Consider the following 18462-nt stretch of genomic DNA (forward strand, 5'->3'; position numbering starts at 1 on the left):
AGAAACCCCGCGATCATTATATCTAATATCGTTACCGAGTAATACATAATTTTATTTAAGGAATTTGCGAGTTCAATTTTACTTCTCTTGACGATTTTGATAATGTCACGCCCTATTTATTGGTGCAAATATGCTCAAAATATAACGAATGTAATCATTTCCGATGATACAACAATTCATGAACGAGACAGTGCGCGTTGTTACATCGAAATTCACGATCGATTTCACGTTATGATTTCTACACTCCATCCGCCATGCATATCCGAGTGAATTGTTTACATTTTCGAAACATTACTTGGTCAAGAATGAAAGGGATCACTGAAGAATTAATTTGAAAGTACATTAAAAGAATTATGTCCTGCCATTTCTTTACTGGTCATAGCTTGTTCGTGTTATACTATGTATGGTTTAATGTGAAAGTTATTTCAACTTTTAATTTTCGTTAAACAAATTTATGTTTGGTTCATGCATGCAACGGCAATCATACGGAGTTTAAAATTTATTTTAAATATCTCATCTGATTGGACGTTTCTAAATTTAGGGAACGGTGTCGGTACCTTGTTTTGCAAAATAGGGAATTGAAATGAACGATTGAAACGCAAAGAAAACAAATAACCCCACAACGCGAAGACAATTTTTCAAATTTAGCGCTTTTGTCTGTTAGCGAGCGTTGTAGGTGAATTCTCGCGCAATTCACGATCGGTTCAGAGACGTTCTGTGTCTAAGCGAGGCGACGCAGATCACGTGGTCCCGATATTCGAATAGTGAAATGCCATTCGAATAATTTAATACTCCATTCGCTATTTGAATATTTTGCCCAGCCTTAACTACAGTGAGTACTACCTAATTATAAAAATCCTTGGGGTTAGGGGAAGTAAGTTCAGCTTCAGCTGTGCTGAACATGTACCAAATTTGAAATCAACAAATGCCAATAATTGTTTTGAGACAATTTAGTGAATTTTGCCCTTTTGGTGGCGTCATGTTCGACAAAAAATTCAAGTAATGCAATTGACCTATCATGTGATCAACCAACCTTATTTTTTTTTCTCTGGACTTCATTTCGCATCAGAAAAGACATCAGATCTCGATCTTTTCTGAAGTTAAGGAAGATATTAATTGCACAACAAATTTGAAACAATAATTATACTTGAAAACATTCCGAAACAACACATATCATAAAGACGGTTTACCAGGTATAGCTCATCATTGGATGCTGATGTTCACAACTAGACTGAACTTTGACTGAATTAAACTTTATTATATGGGTTTCAAATATAAGAAATTAAATATCATCTTACCTGGAATAGTACAAACAACAATATGCAGTTTTATTATCTCTTCCTGCTCTACCTGATTCTTGATAATAATTTGCCATTGATTTTGGCATTGTCCAGTGCGCAACAAATCTAAATCCAGGGTAACAAAAAGAAATATTTCATTATTCCCAGTTTTTGAAACAGTTTTGCATTTGAAATAAAGAGTAAAGAAGTCAACTACGGTACTTGTTATTACCTAACATTAGCTTTGTCGACACCCATTCCAAAACTAATAGTTGCAACAATGATTGATATTTTTCCATTCATCCAATCTTCTTGTACTTGTGTTCTATCTTTGTCTTTAAGACCTGTGAAATGATGATAAATGATATATGGTGAGTCGGTGACAACAGTACTATATTATAGGCAGGGTTGGAGAGCCCGGGCTGGAGTCCGGAGCCGAGAGCTTCAACATTTTGGTGAAGCCGGAGCTGGAGCCAAGCTTACCATGTCAGAGCTAGAGCTACAAGAAAATTCAGTGGCTCGAGCTCCTAACCATGTTATTATTTTTTCACATTTATAATTTTGTAATACGCTATATACCGTCGATAATCAAAGTTATCCTTTTTAGCTCATAAATTTCTATAAACTTCAATTTATATATAATATTGATTTGAAAGTTTCAAGTTGAATTTATATAGTGATTCAATAGTCTTGCTGCACAGTGCACACTATCATAAATATATTTCTGTAACGTTGAACTATGTACCTTTGTCTGAGGAAGTCTGACCTTGGTCAGACAGAAATATATTTGTGTTAGTGTGCAGCAAGACTGTTGAATTACTTAGAATAGTTATTACATCGATAAGTATGTTGATAGGTATTTGTCTGTTTGTCTGTTAGACACTTTGCATACCTGCGTGATACGCTCTAGCCATGAGTCCTCTACGTAGGAGTTGCCCAGCAACTAATGTACAATCATCTCTTTTATGACAATACACAATTCCACATCCTTCATGAGTCTGAAACAGATATAAAAAACACTTGCAACATATGAACATAATTTTGCATAACTCACAGGGTGACCCAAATAAACAGAACCCATTAATTTCTTATTTATGGTACTTATACAAAGAAAATTCATTGCATTGAACTTTTGTGTGTGTATGATTGTACCCAAAAGTTTCAGTATAGTGAGACGCTTGCAGAAAAGATCTGTTCTCTTTAGAACAGTGATCTCAAACTTTTTAAGCCGCACTCCCTTTTTAGAATTTGTCAAGTCTCGCGCCCCACCTCAAAAATAACTACCGGTAACTAACAATGAGCTACAAATAACAGATGGTGAGGCGAAAGTATGTTTTATTCAAAAAACACGTTGAAAATAAGTGAATGGACTGTAGATAACGAAACAAATGAAAAGTTTTGAAATGTAAATATCTAAATTAAGGCGGGCAAGGGCAAATGTAACAAATATTTTTATTTTAATTACCTCCACGTCCCCTCAAAGAATTGTCTACGCCCCACCGCTTGCGAACCACTGCTATAGAATATGTTCTAAATAACCTGGCTCCTGTGTTTTGGGGTCATCCAGTATTACACATAAATTCATGCTAGATCTTCTTGATATTTATAAGAGTACTTACTCCATCAAAAGATTTTGGTCCCATTGCCTTGAGTGCTAAAGTCTTCAAATCCAAATATGGATCTTTCAGAATGTCTTTATATTTTAGCGAATAAAATAAATTTGGTCTGAACACTCCACTTTTAAAAGTAGCAAGAGGTTTCCGCAACTGAAAGAAAAAGAATATCATTCTTGATCAATATTGAGTTATATCAATCATCAACAGTCAGTAATTTTTTTCTCTCAACAATATTTTGTATTTGATTATGTGCTTGGGGATGCATGGATTAAAAAATAGAAAGCAAAAATATACCTGCAGTGAACTTATGATATCTTTTTCAACTTTTGGAGAAGCAGTTGCAGTCAATGCAATAAAAGGAACATCTCCTAGTTTTGATCTAAGTGATCCAAGCTTCATATAATCTGGTCTAAAACGGTATAAGAAATTTAATAATACCTGATACTTAAGACATACCAGAAAATAGATGGCCAGGCAGTTGAAGCGTTACACATCCTCATTCAAATCTTATGCCGACCACCTCATGCAAAGTGTTATAAATAAGGTAGGCAAAGCCAAAAGGAGATCCCTTACAAAAATAGTAGCTTCTTAAATATTGTCAGTAGCTACATGTACAGTATTTTGTTCAGAGCGAAAGACATGAATATGGCATGATATGATTAGTTCAGAATTGGCTGCTTTGATGAATGGTATCGTTATGAGAGAGTACTGTCCAAATTTTAACTGAGAATTCGAGTTGGGTAATATTTCTACAGGAACAACAATTTTAAAACTTTGTCACATAAAAATAAACTATGATAGCCTGTTCTTTATAAATATTTAGAAGCAATAAGGATATTCGTCAAATACAACAAATGAACTAGATAACGGTTTCAATATGAAAAAAAACATGCCAAGAAAACTTTTTTTGTCTAATTTGGTGAGAGGGGTGGCCTAATGGTGAAGAGTTGAAGTTAACTATGATGTTATTGTATGTTAAAACCTTAATCCAAATCCCATGCCCACTACATTAACCAAGGCGTAATAATTTGAAAAAGTCGGTATTTTCAAACTATAGTAGCGCCTTATTTGGCAGTGCTGCCTCAATCACAGCGGAAGACATATAAATACGATGATAAAAAATCAATTTGTACATATTAATATGAGCCTGTGACAGGAGAATGATATTATTTACCTGAAGTCATGACCCCAATGGGATACACAATGAGCTTCATCAATCACGAATAATGATAATTGTTTTTCAAGTTTCAAATGCTTTATAATATCAAGAAATGTTGTTGTATTTGCTTGCTCAGGTGTTATATAAAGCAAGCGGGTTTTCGGGGAATCACTCATTAGGTCAGCCATTGTTTTTTTTCTATCAGCCTGAAAAATCAAAAACAATAGTTTAAAAATATATTATAATGTTGATATATAATCTTTCACCGTTAATTGTATAATAGGACTTCAGGTAACCCTACATGCTCAGTAAGTAATTAATGTTATTAATGCGCCATAATCAATCAGCCTTTGTGTGTTTAATGAATTGAATCTCATGGGGGATGGATTATGTGCAAAAGAATGGTTCACAAAGGACTCGATTGGATACAGTTTGAGCAGACTTAATTCCTTATGCCCATGGATTGAATAATTAAGAATTAAAAATTCCTAAATCTTGGATTATTCATCCTTTATTACCTGAGTTTGTTTAGAATTGAGCGTTTCCGCTGGAATTTTCAACTTCCTCATATGTTCCAGTTGATCTTGCATTAGAGCAATCAAAGGTGATATTACTATGGTGACTCCACCCAGATAAATAGCAGGTAACTGAAAACATAACGACTTCCCTGCTCCTGTTGGCATGGAAACAAATGCATCTTGATTTCCTGGAAAAACAAGCATGCATTCTTTCAACAAGATGTGAAAAAATAAATTTGTATTTTGTTCTCTACTGTATACAAAATAGCAAATAAGCAGAAATTTCTATTACAAATCTCTCTGACAAAAACAACAGTAATATATATGACAATTTTCAAAGCCAATCAACAGCTGTAGGTAAAGAGATAAACAAAGTGGCTGTTGAGCTTATTTCAATTTAAATACTGATTTTATACAAAATCTGACAGATTATAGTAGGATGGGAATCACATATTTACCCGGGATTTGGGGGGGGGGGGGGATTATTGGACACAAAATAGGATTGTTGTCGTTCTGAAAAAAGGGACACATAGCAGATGGAAGAAGTAGCTAGAAGACATTTTTCTCATTATTCAGGCGATGGAGGTCAAACTAGCTAAACTTTGAATGAGTAATAGGTGCAATAAAGACACAGTGAACTATTACAGACAATTGAAAACGACATTAAGAAAATGTAAAATCAAAATATCTTCAATTTGAAAATTGGAATGGAATTCAAACTTTCACCTAGATACTGCAAATGTTATGTACACTACATACAAAGTAGTGAATGAATATTTAAATGAAAAACTAACTTTGACAGTACATATACAATCACAGTTGTAATGTAACATAATAAGCTTGACTCTCCATATGCAATGCTTGTGTTAATGCATTTTATGATATGCTATTGTTTGGTGTGCATGTCTCAACAAACAAAAACCTGTTTCTATGTTATTTATCCCCTTTGATTGTGTTTGCTAGTGTCCATGAATGAGCGTCAACATGGTTTTGGTTGACATGATTCTAAGCACTGCAGACATTGCCATATTTTTGTATTTTGTTTATGGCCTGGCCCAAGCCTTGAAGCCCCTTTGCGTACGCCAGTATGTTTGTGCCTTTTCCAATCAAGTTTTTTCAATGCTATTGACAGATTGAGCGGGCAGACTGAAATTTCTCAGTAGTAAATTTGAATAAAAGCTTGAAAAAAAAATCATGCTTGCCATAATTTTTATTTCATAGCAGCGTTTCTCAAAACCTTTTTGCCCCGGAACACCTACGCTTTTTATCTCGCCTCGCAGAACACCAAGAAATTGATGGGTGGCGGTTAACAATAACGCCATACTTTTCGAACTGGCCCGAGGCCTGTCCGCCTGTTTAGCAAAGCCTTTTCACTTGTTTTTGCCATTTGGGAGATAAATTTGCGACCCAAAGTCGGCAAAGTACAGCCGAGATCGCCATGGCAAACAATAAAGTCACAATTTTGATCCCTGTTCTGCGGAACTTTCTAAGAAGATATCGGAACAGCAGTGTCTGAGTGTTCCGCAGAACACAGTTTGAGAAACACTGGTCTACAGTATACAGGTATACTACTGTACTATGATAAACATGAAATAACCAGTAAAAAATATGTTACCCTATAAATTAACTAGTTATTTAGAACGAGCAATTAACTAGTTAACATAAATCCTAAAATCTAAGTAGCCTATTTGTAATACTGTAATAATCACAGAATCGGGCAATCAGGTGTGGCGCATCGTGCAAAGCGTTAGGAATACGCTCGCCACTGCATCTCTGATTACCCTTCGTGGGTTCGAATCCCATGCGGTTCGAATCCCATGCCTGCATGCAGGGATGATCATGTGCGAGAGGATTGCTGGACTCCTCGCCGCCGTAGGGTGGTTTACGCAACCGCTGGTCGGTTACGGCTTCCTCCGCCATCAAGTCCATGCTTCTGAAAACAAATACCTGGCTAACTAATCCCCTACCCGACCTGGACCGGTAACCGGACCAGAGGCCGAGGTTCGCCATACGATCAACTCGTCTTATCAACTTTCCTCTCCCGGGATAAATATGTAAATCCTTCCTTCCTATACAGCTATAGGCCTACCGTACTGCCGTACCGATAACGAAAAATGGTATTACTGTATTACCTTTACAAATTGTTTCAATCGCATTCCTCTGTAAGTCGCTTCTAAATTGTTTGTGTTTGAAAATATTCATTAATGTATTCAGAATACATGGAATATGTTTTCTTTGTCCTGGTGTTTGTTTTTTATATCCAGTCGCCATGACGTTGGTGCTTTTGCAGTTTTGCAAATTCTGTAGTTCAGTAGGTACTGCAGTACCGTACCCGGGCTGCAGACTGGGGTTTAGAGCAATTAAAATACTTCAGAAATTAGCAACTTCCGAAAAAGATTCTACAGTCCCATACTGCTGTACCGTCATAAGATAAAATTCTTTTTATCTGGTGTGTCTGGCTGTCCTGTCGGCTGCTGTGCGATCGAGTAATCTCAGGCAGACACCCAAACATGCCCACAACGAAACGAGAGAATCAGCTGATACCGTAACACCGGTAACACTGCGAAAGGGATAGAAAATTGAGAACATTTGCGAGATCCTTGACCTTAATAAGAAAACGCGTGACCCAGGGCGATCTTGATACCGGTATCTTCTGCGATTTTTATGGGTTGTTCTATATCTTGCAGCATCGAACAAAAATCTGGTAGCAAATGAGATGCTGGATACTATACGCAGTGCAGGGGCGACGTATTTGTTCTCGTCTATAAACGTTCGGTTGTAATATTATACAATGCGTGTTTTGGATGAATCCATTTCGACATAATATCAAACATAGCATGGAGTAAAACTCAAATCAGATTAAAATCTAGGACAAAGAATCACCGTGAAATGTACTTATCTGTACAGATCAGGGTTGCCATATTGGCTTTTTTAAGGCCAAATTTGCCATTTTTGGCTTTTTTCAAACTCGTTTGGCTTCAGAATTTCCGTTTGGCTTTTTCTTTGGCTTTTTTTTGAGTCTATTCTAGTGTCTATTATTAGAATCATATGAAAATCAATATTTTGTGTGTAACAATAGCATATTACCGGTACTTAGCTACTTAACATTTGAATTTCCCCGAGCATCGATTTCCTTGTTACGGTACTTAACCATTTAATCGATAAGTATGTTGATAGGTATTTGTCTGTCTGTCTGTTAGATGCACGCGATATAAGATAAGATTTACATATTTATCCCGGGGAAGAGGAAAGCCGATTTGACGGCTTAACCATATGGCGAACCACGGCCTCTCGTCTGGTTACCACTCCATGTCAGGTATAGGATTAGTAAGGTATTTGTTTTCCGAAGCATGGACTTGATGGTGGAGGATGCCGTAACCGACCAGCGGTTACGTGAACCACCCAACGGCGGCGAGGAGTCCAGCAATCCTCTCGCACATAACCACCCCGCTGGGATTTGAACCTGCGAACCCACGCAGAGTAATTAGAGGTGCGGTGGCGAGCGTATTCCTCACGCTTAGCACGATGAGCCACACCGCCGCGCCATGAGCCACAACGCCGCGCCTCACGAAAGCGCGATTGAATCTGCTCCAGATTTTGCATGTGCATTCATCATATGTCGGACCAGAAGATTATTGATTTTGGATGAATTATGTCGTATAATTAGCGAGGTAATAATTTTTTAGTGATGAGACACAAAGTTTCACTATGGAGTAAGTGCGCTGTTTTGGGGATCCCCTAAATTTCGATCGATAAGTCTACGGTCTCTGACCGATATTCTCGTTTATTACCTTAACGCTTAACCATACCCAATAAGAAATAGTTGCAGTTTCTGCAGCCGCTCAGACAGATGTTCAAGCAGGGTTGTAAATATTACCTCGTTTTTATAGTTTTGCGTGGTATTTGTCAGTTTTTAGTTCTGTTTCCAAAAAATAGTTGTATAACTTAATTTTCAATATGCCTGATGTGGAACTTTACTTTAATTGCAGAAATCAAAATTTAGTCTCACGAACGATGTAAGTGACTACGTTGAAATTACTGAATTAGCTATCGGTGGTCCACCTGTAAGCGGCACGTGGTTAGATAATTTTTTGATAACATTGATGGTTTCAAAATTTAAAAATGAAAAAAATTTCAATAGTAAAGTAGCCTACGATATAGGGAGAATTTTTAAGATATATCACAAGTTTAAGTAGAAACATATAGGTATATCACATACTGAAGCGGCACCCTGTTTCTTTTTATTTGATTTTTTGATATTTATGATAACTATTTTATATAGATGTCAGCTTGACTGTATTGTGTCGTATGTAGATTCTGGCGCTGTCATTCAATTAACCCTTTTTACTTTTAAACTCTTCATCCTGCTGAAGTACTATTGCCATGATAGCAACCGAAAATACATCTTTTAATGTGAAAAGACATTTGTGTGGCTCACTAAATGAACTGATGGCTCTACATAGGCTTGCACGTAATTGACAAAAATCAATTCCGTAATTACGTCAAAATCGATTACGTAATGACCCCGTAATTGCGATATTTTTTCACACATATAAAAACCTATCATAACAACCATTTGAATCCACTTCTTTTCCGAATGGGACATCGAAGCTCGATTTTCATATTCCTGGCAGTACTACTCGTCGGCGAAATATGTTAAAGACAAATATCAAAGAGTATATTCAAATTAATTTTATTTTGATTTTTAACTTTTGTGTTAGCTTTGATTTTCCTTTATCACCTTCGCAAATTAACCGTCCCAATTTTATGCGATCAATTTTGTCATTACCGACACTGGTATACGGATATTTATGAAACGATAGTTGACTTTTTTTTTAAATCGAGTTTCGTATTAAATAAAAATTTCGGGATTCCAATTTATTAAATCTACGACGAGCGTATTCTCTCGTTTGATTATACTTGCGCTTGCCTCGCGACAAAGACTTCTCATTGCACCGTTTTTTACATTATCCCACTTCACCACCTAGTTAGCATTTTATAATAATTATTGATGCCGACTTATTGACGATATTCCGATTACCATGCCTCATTTTACATTAAATCATTCCGCGTCCTAAATGTTATAACATTATTTGCGATAAATTTGTATCAAATATTAATTATTTGCGCATAATTTAAATGCCGTACTTATATGACATGCCTTTACCGAAAATACAAAGTTATATCGCAAAACAATGCATTTTGTGACATTTATTTTGCACTAACGAAAAAATTAACTCGTTTTTCTAACTCAAATCGAAGATGCTATCGCCCAAAATTGACACAAGTTTGGTCGAGTGGCGGTGGTATTCGAGTCCGCGATAAATAAAAATAAGTTGCCGCATTTGGTAAAGACAGTTGATCACATTCTCTCCTTTTGTGCGCCCATAACGGCGGTAAAATTCGTTTCATGTCTGTTTCATGAAGAGAAAGAAAAATACGACTTCCGGAATTGCAATCAACAATCACACATTCTTATTTATCATTCATTATCAGCGCCGAAAAGATACCATATCGTGAAGACAAAAAAGTCTGGCGGTGTTAATTGCGTGATAATGCAGAGAATAATATCGTTTTGACCGGGAAACCAAGATGCGCAATCGTAAAACGACGCTGCTGCTTTTTTATAGATGAAATTGCACATTAAAATTTTCTTTCAAACGGGGGTGGCAACGCGTCATGCCTTACCCCACCTCCGTAACAAAAGAGAGAAAAACGGCTGAGATTGACGCAACTCTACTTATTAAACTTTCATTTTTTACAATCGACAGAATTGACTGATTTGAAGAGAGCTCGTTTCAATCGTGAAAGAGCTCGACAAATATTTACGACTTTACGTAATTCGTAACTTCCCTTCCGTAACTCGAAATAATTCCGTAATTCCGTAAATCCGTAAATTACGTGCAAGCCTAGCCTCTACATCAGTATTGTGCCAAGGGCTTAAAATCTGACAAATCATGGGTCTTTTGTACTTGGCTTTTTTTGTCTTTTTTATGTCTTGATTTTTTTTTTTTTGATTGCTGGGATCTTGCAACTCTGGTACAGATCAATACATAGTAGAAAAGGAGTATTGCAAATAAAAAATATACAAGTTCGTAACCAACATCAACGCTATGTTTTCAATTCATGGTGAGCGAATCACCACCACGCTCGACGTAAAATAACGGGCGAGAATTTCAACTATATATTGTTTTTTTTTCTGCTATGATTGAATAGAAGGTAATAATAAATAAGCAGTCAAGCAAGCCAAACTGGGACTTAGTTAATTGTTAGCTGTGTAAAAATCGAAAACAATACACTTTTATACGCACAATAGCGCGGAGCATTTATTTATTTTGAATCCTTTCATTTGGTTAGATATGCGTGTCGTAGAGTCAAGCAGGCAACGCCGGTATTCAGTGGTTGAGTATCATAAGTTTCGGATTTATTGCCTCGCTAATTGATTGGATAATTTTCATAAAACAATGGTTCTCAACCTGACAGGGCGTAACCGAGGGCACAGGGAATGGCGCGAAGTCGTATGAAGCACGATCGTTTCATCGCTATGATATGTCAGTTTGTCGAATGTTGATGAGACAAAAACGAGAATATCGGTCGGAGATTGAGATATTTTATTTCGTCATGCATGAAACATTATTATCAAATAATAATAAATTAATAAAAAAAAATATAGGAGACTTATCGATTGAAACTGCGGTTTCGATTCATGACCTTATAGCGACTAATTAATTAATAACTCGCTAATTATACGACACAATTCATCCAAAATCAATAGGCTTCTGGTTCCAGATATGATGAATGCACATGCAAAATTTGGAGCAGATTCAACCTCGCCTTTGTGAGATATCGCGTTCATCTAACCAGAGAAGCTTAGACGACAAAAATACATCAGTAGACACAGGGTGAGTGAAAACGGTTTTAACCAGCAAACCTACTAACTAAACTACTAGTGAAAAGCAAAATTTTAGGTTTAGGATTCAATCATAGCAATATGCTCTATTCATATAAGATTTTAAAGATATTTATAGCAAACTATTGCAACTCAAATCAAAATTATGTTATATATTAATACCTAAGACAACTTTCATACGACAACTTTAAATATAAAATGCAACCTAATATTTTTAACTGATGCACACATTTATGGCTAGTAGATTGATAAATGAGTACCATTCTCAGTTTGAAATTTTTTTGTTATTATTATACCAATCTAACCCATTTCTATAGCGCAGAAAAGTGTGCATTGTTAACTGCAACATTGTAAATATAAATTATTTTCTGTAAACTTGCAATATTTCATCACAGAATGTTAAAAATTGGACAGTCGAGTGTTTTTCACACAACCTGAAAAAGTGTATGACCCGATAACGAAACCCAAGGCGAGTTTTCATCTTCCTATCAATGAAATAACTGTTTAAACTACTTTTATTTATCACATAAGACGGACCTATCAATGTCCTAAAGCCGGGGGCACCAAACTACGACACGCGGACCAGACCGGCCCTTGGCGTCCTTTCATCTGGCCCGCAATAACACGTAAAAAATGGAAATTTTTTTCAAGGGATATTTCCCCGGGCATCGACTTCCTTGCTCATTTCGTAACATGGGCCAATCAGCAAAGTGCAAAAAATGACGTAAAAATAGGCCTTCTCTTTTTTCCTAGTCACTTTTTTCGTTTGCATATTTTGAGCCCTATATTCTGCACATTAATTTCACTTTGCGGGGCTACCGCAGAGAGGGTTAAAGGTATGTTTTTATTTAGCGACTAAGAAATTCCCTCGCGACACACATCTCACCACCAAAATGTTTTGAAAAACGTTTGTCAAATGTCCTACTGTACCCTTGTGGGGTACATTCGGACAGACCCTGAGCCACAATATGGTTCTGTTAAATTCTGTTAATTCAACGATTTATGCCCATAAAATTAAGCAAAGAATCGGCATTATTATCTAAAGATAGGAGGGAATTTAAATTTGGAGATTTAGTATATTTGAAATCAATGTTTAACCAAAATATTTCAGTTATTTTGTCAAAAAAAATTTCAAACTAATTTTATGCATTGGCAACATATGACCTGGATTATTCCTAATTTCAACCAATTGAAAATGTATTCTTTCATTCTCAACGGTAAAAATTTTTGATAAAAAGGCCATAAACATCAAACAAATATGGGATTTGAGTGCCGTTCGAAAAAAACAAAAAACGATGGTGTAATTTATTCAATCACTAAACTGTTCATTGCTTCCACCAAAACAAAGCCAACATTTATATATTAAATCGAGTGAAATTTCTAATTCCGATCAAAGGTAAATTATTTACTTTAATTAACGAAGCTTAAACATATTTTTGAATCAAAACATAACACATTACACAAAACATAACGCATCTCTAGACTTCTAAGCACTCAATGGACAAAACACTATCGAATTGTGCCCAGTGTAAAATGTCCCACTGAAACCCGGTCTATTATTCCCCATAGGAAACAAATATTTTCAGACTGTCCCAGATTAAGAAGGCACATCTACTCGCCAACGTTATGAATATTTTTCAGTGAAATAAAGCTAAAAATATCAAAAACATACAACGAACCGCAGACCAGATTCTGAATACAGTACGAGTGTGCGATTTTCCACTGTGCTCCATGTCCCACCTTCCCCTACTTGCATCAGAAATCCTATCTGCTGTGCTGCCGACTTTATGATAATGTCTACAAGTGTTTATACAGCCTTGCTATTTGAAGTCCATACTGTTAATTTTAACATGAATTTCCGCTCTATTGAAGACGGAATTTAGTCACACGACATGGGAACATTGAAGTGTATAAGACCTCATTGCATAGGAATTGGACACCTTACTAGTCACTTATTACGGGTAAGCATGTATTTGGGTCTGTATGCCATAATTACACTGTATGCCATGAATTTTAGACGATATAATGTATGGAAACATCTAAACGTTTCCTGTTCCCACGATATCGTATTATTTCATATTGGCGCAATTATATTTTATCTTATCGAAGTCAGTAGAACCGTGTGTCTGCATACCCTTTAATTTCCATATAACGATATGAAATCAGCACCACATTATCATATACGGCAGGGCACGGACACGCGTGTTAAACTTGGCACGCGAGCCCATTTATTGGGCACGCAAAACGAGATTATTTTCTTCAGATAAAAAGTTCCAAATGAATTATCTGATGGGACTAGGAATTAGTTTATTCATTATCGTTTGTTAACAATCTGTTATTTGACTTTTCATGACATATGGCTACAAAAAAAAAATATTATGACGTAACAACTGAGTGAGCTATCGGCAAAAGAGCGTAGCATTCATTTGGCTTCATTCTTACGTAATATAGTTCGTCTGCGCCACTCTTTTTCTTCATTTCTGCTTAATTACTTATCGATCTTGATCGGTAAGTATGTTGATTGGTATTTGTCTGTCTGTTAGATGCACGCGATATCTCACGAAAGCGGGGTTGAATCTGCTCCAAATGATGAATGCATGTACAATCATCATATCTCGGACCAGAAGCCTATTGATTTTGGATGAATAAGGTCATATAATTAGCGAGTTATTAATTAATTAGTGAAGGGACACGTGGTTTCACTATAGAGTCATGAATCGGAACCGCAGTTTCGACCGATAAGTCTTCGGTCTTCGACCGATATTTTCGTTTATAAGGTTAGTGATAGTGACTGTATAAGGTTAGTGACTGGAATACAAGAGAGTGCAGACAACGAACTATTGCGTGATTGGGATACCATTCCCACAAAAAATTTCCACAAAAAATTTTGCAACTGCATTACTCGCCATGTTCTCATCCACATATGCTTGTGAATCTCTGTACAGTTATAAGTCTCGTAATAGAAGTATCCTGAAAGATGAAACCAGTAAGTTCGTGTATTTTTCTGAAAGTTACAGGATATAAACCCAGTGGGAAATCTCCATCAGCGGTAATTCAGCAGCAGAAGTCTCACTGATATCGAATGAGAAAAGTAATCAAATTTATTTGTCGGACCGATATTTTTCCGAATAATGAATCTGTCTGTACACGTTTTAAAGGTTTATTATTGTGTATTTTTGTTTTGAAAGTAGCGAATCATTGTTACTTATCGATTTTAATCGGTAAGTATGTTGATAGGTATTTGTCTGTCTGTCTGTTAGATGCACGCGATATCTCACGAAAACGAGATTGCATCTGCTCCAGATTTTCCATGTGCATTCATCATATCTCGGACCAGAAGCCTAATGATGTTGGGCGAATTATGTCGTATAATTAGCGAGTTATTAATTAATTAGTGATGGGACACAAGGTGTCACTATGGAGTAACTATGCTCCCAGATAATGGGTGGTAGAACGCCATGTTTTGCAACTTACAACCAATATTTTCAGGCTTGTCCATGGGATGGGACAGCACAAATTTGTATTTCCCATGGGACACAAAAATCGTATGATTTTCGGGGAAATGATGGTAAAACATTTCGTTATGGACTTCTTATCCATATATTTGAGCATATCTGATATCGCTCTTCTTAGCTATAAAGGGCAAAATACATTCAGCATTAACAATATACTTTGTGAAGGGCGGATGGACACATTTATGATATATATTTATGAATATAAAGTTAACGAAGTCCGTAAATTTTGTTGTTTTGTATGTCTTTTCGTACATGTTCTTCGTACCATTTAGTGGACGCTAAACCTAAATTTAACTACTTTTATTGAATTGTATTCCAATGGGAATCCCATGGGATGAGAGTGGGACGAAAAAAATGTCCCATGGACAAGCCTGAATACTTTGTATGTAACTTTGTTTAACAGAGCCCCAAGAAATCTAACTACAAATATCAAAAAAGTGAGGCCAAAAAAGGTACACTACAACATAGTCAAATGTGCTGTATTTACGATAGATAACAGCTTTACCAAAAACCATTACATGTAAAATGGTACAACAAAGATCAATTTAGCAATATCTACTTAGGACTTGGTGATATGCATTTGTTGATGATTTCATGTGTTTGTTTCGGAAGTTTAATGACAGAATCAATTGTGATTGTTGGGGATGTTTCAAAAAAGGTTTAATGGAAGAAAGTTTTCACAAAACGTCAAGATTTGAGAGTAGTAGCGAAGTAGAAAAATACTCCCATTTTTTCTTCATTTGATAACCACGCACAGAACTTCTCCTATAAATATACGGAGCAATTGCGAGATGCAGGAATGCCAAGATGGGATTTCATCGCATTGCAAACCGGTATTAGCGATTCCTAGATATATTCGCGCATTCCCATCTGAACTGCGTGGAAAAGATTATTATACCTATCTACACACTTGAAAAAACATGTCAGATGAGCGTCATATTATCGAATATCAGTTTTATCTTTTATCAGAATATCTTTTTTATGTCGCGGAACACTATTGAGCTATTTACATATTTGCGGCACACCTATCACAAAACGGGAAAATTTCCTACACTTGAAGCCATTTAGCTATAAAATAATAAAAAACATAAGAGATCAGATAAGGTAAAACATATCCTGTATTTAAAATGGATGGTTAATAGTTACCGATATTATTACTGTTTATTTACAATACTGTACACGAGACCCACTTTCGGGGCACCTCACATTATTGTAAAAGTTGCGCGGCCACACGGGTAATACGTGGCGCAAATACGCTTTAGTTTTTCACTTTCCCTGGGTGTAGTCCTATTATTATCACAGGTGTTCTCACTTTTGCACAACCTACCGTAATTCATTATTGTTACAATTTAATGTTTCTCCTATTGCCAAAATCATTCAACGGTGTAATTGTCGGTACTAGCGAAAGAAATGAAAGAGACAAACAAACCGTATTTCATTACCACAATTAATTATTATCGCTAAAAACACTAAATAGTTTAAAGTTGTTATAAACGATTTTCACCGATGAACAAATCTTTTCACGTTATGAATTTCGTGCAAGGCCCGAGCATAATTTGATGGTAAAGATCGTAGCATTTACTATGTCGAAACGCTTATTCGACTTTTCAGACCGCAGAAACTATCCGAATAATAACAGTTTCTGTGTTCGAGATATGAAATAATTGTCAGTTTCACCACGCTTTCGTGAAATAGTGCAATTTACTAAATTTAATGAAGGTTTTATTATTAGGTTTCATTGCATCAGTGTTTGTGCTACCACGCGTTTCGCCTGATTTCTGACATGATTACAGATCACAAGGATGGGCAAAATAAAATATTTTTATCGAATCGAATAATTCGAATATTTTTACCGAATTGGCGAATATCGGATATTTTTAATACACATACAACATGTGTGACGTAATGTGATTACTCAAATGATGAGTAGCGCGACAACTCTTAATTGTTGCGGCGCAATGCATCTCATCTACTCGTCTGGCTCGCCAGTCGATACACAGTTGTGTTAACTTGTAGACGTTTGTTCATGATCGCTGTTTTGTTGTATTGTTCAAGTTGTGCCGCTGTTCTCAATAATCAGAGTTCAGTTTTATACGAGTTTCTATTCTGAGCATATAGCAATTAAGAAACGAAACATGGTGTCAGAAGTGGTTCTATTCTTTGTGAAATAGCGAGGATACGAATTACGCCTACATAAAATTGCGCCATTGAATGTTAAAAGTTGCAGTTTATCTCAAAATTCGAAGCCACTTGAAAGGTCATGGGACTACTATAAAATTGCCTGCAAGTTGATAAAGAATCCAATATCCTGCGTACTGCAACTCTATTGGCTATAATTGGCGCTGATGCGATTGAAATATATGATGGATTCAAATTTGATTCTGAAGGAGACAAGAAAGATATCAACAAGGTTCTAGAAAAGCTTGAACTATTCTGTATTGGCGAAATAAATGAAAGTGTAAATTAACTGTTCCAATTTTAAGCTAACAATATTATCATTTCTGACGTCGGAATGCGGATGTTTATATGGACGATAGTTGACCTTCTTATTATTTTACTTTCCTATTGTGCCTGTTTCGTTTTCGTATTAAATGGGGAATAAAAACCCTGCAAAGTCATTGCGTGAATCCTGAATGTTATTTTTAGTTTAAATAATAATTCAATAAACCGGCAATAATGGCAATTCTACTAGTCAAATAATAATTCCTTGGTCGAATTTGAGGGAAAATTTCGCACAATAATTTGTTACCTTAGTTGACATTTTCAATTTTACAAAACTGTGTTGGCGCGCATTATGCAAAACTGAGAATTAAAACAATACCCAAATACCTGGAATACGACTCCTCCAATTTGTCGTTTCTGTTTGTTAGCAATAGCCGTGGGGTAATTCTTGTGGAATTCGAAGGATTGAAATTAATTCAAAAATGAAATCTTTTCGCGACACACTGGTTGGGAACCACTACAGTAAAGGAATACTGGAATAGTGCAATGAGAAAAAACATATAAGTCGTAAATTTTAGTAATGGTAAGAGGTAGGTTTCATGTTGAAACGCCACGGGATGGAGCACATAAGATGATTATCCATCCCCAAGCTGTCATTTGGGTGGGTACTGCTGTTTTTATTGCAGATAATACTGATCTTTCTGTATTAAAGATTTACTGGTATCATCGATTTAAGTATATGTCAAATGATAGATATCAATAAACCAGTTAAAAACCAACACGCAATATATATTACAAAACTTACTTCCAACACGCGGTTTGAATGAATGAAAAAGCTGAAACTAGTATTCTTTTAAACAGCATACGAATTCTATGAGATGAAATCATACACAAAAGTTCGTCAAAAACCTATATGTCAATAAACAAGTGGAACTTGATGCATGTGGGCAAAAATTTGCGCGTTACCAGCGCATGTACAACCGAAACACTCAGAAAAATGTGTGTGATGTACTAGTGATCAA

General features: G+C 36.0%; 1 protein-coding gene across 1 annotated transcript in view; it reads right to left on the bottom strand.

Moving 5' to 3' along the window:
- The window catches only part of LOC120332328 (uncharacterized), a 29244-nt gene extending 22037 nt beyond the window's left edge, over positions 1 to 7207 (bottom strand). Inside the window, exons 1-9 of the mRNA XM_039399552.2 lie at positions 6706 to 7207; positions 4574 to 4761; positions 4071 to 4261; positions 3191 to 3305; positions 2900 to 3046; positions 2173 to 2278; positions 1513 to 1624; positions 1299 to 1406; positions 1034 to 1094 (exon numbers count right to left, since the gene is read on the bottom strand). Coding sequence (XP_039255486.2) covers positions 1034 to 1094; positions 1299 to 1406; positions 1513 to 1624; positions 2173 to 2278; positions 2900 to 3046; positions 3191 to 3305; positions 4071 to 4261; positions 4574 to 4761; positions 6706 to 6844 — 1167 coding nt within the window. The 5' untranslated portion in view covers positions 6845 to 7207. The remainder of the gene's footprint in view (positions 1 to 1033; positions 1095 to 1298; positions 1407 to 1512; positions 1625 to 2172; positions 2279 to 2899; positions 3047 to 3190; positions 3306 to 4070; positions 4262 to 4573; positions 4762 to 6705) is intronic.
- Positions 7208 to 18462: the final 11255 nt, after the last annotated feature.

This window comes from Styela clava, chromosome 13, assembly GCF_964204865.1.
Source record: "Styela clava chromosome 13, kaStyClav1.hap1.2, whole genome shotgun sequence".
NCBI classification, from domain to species: Eukaryota; Metazoa; Chordata; class Ascidiacea; order Stolidobranchia; family Styelidae; genus Styela; species Styela clava.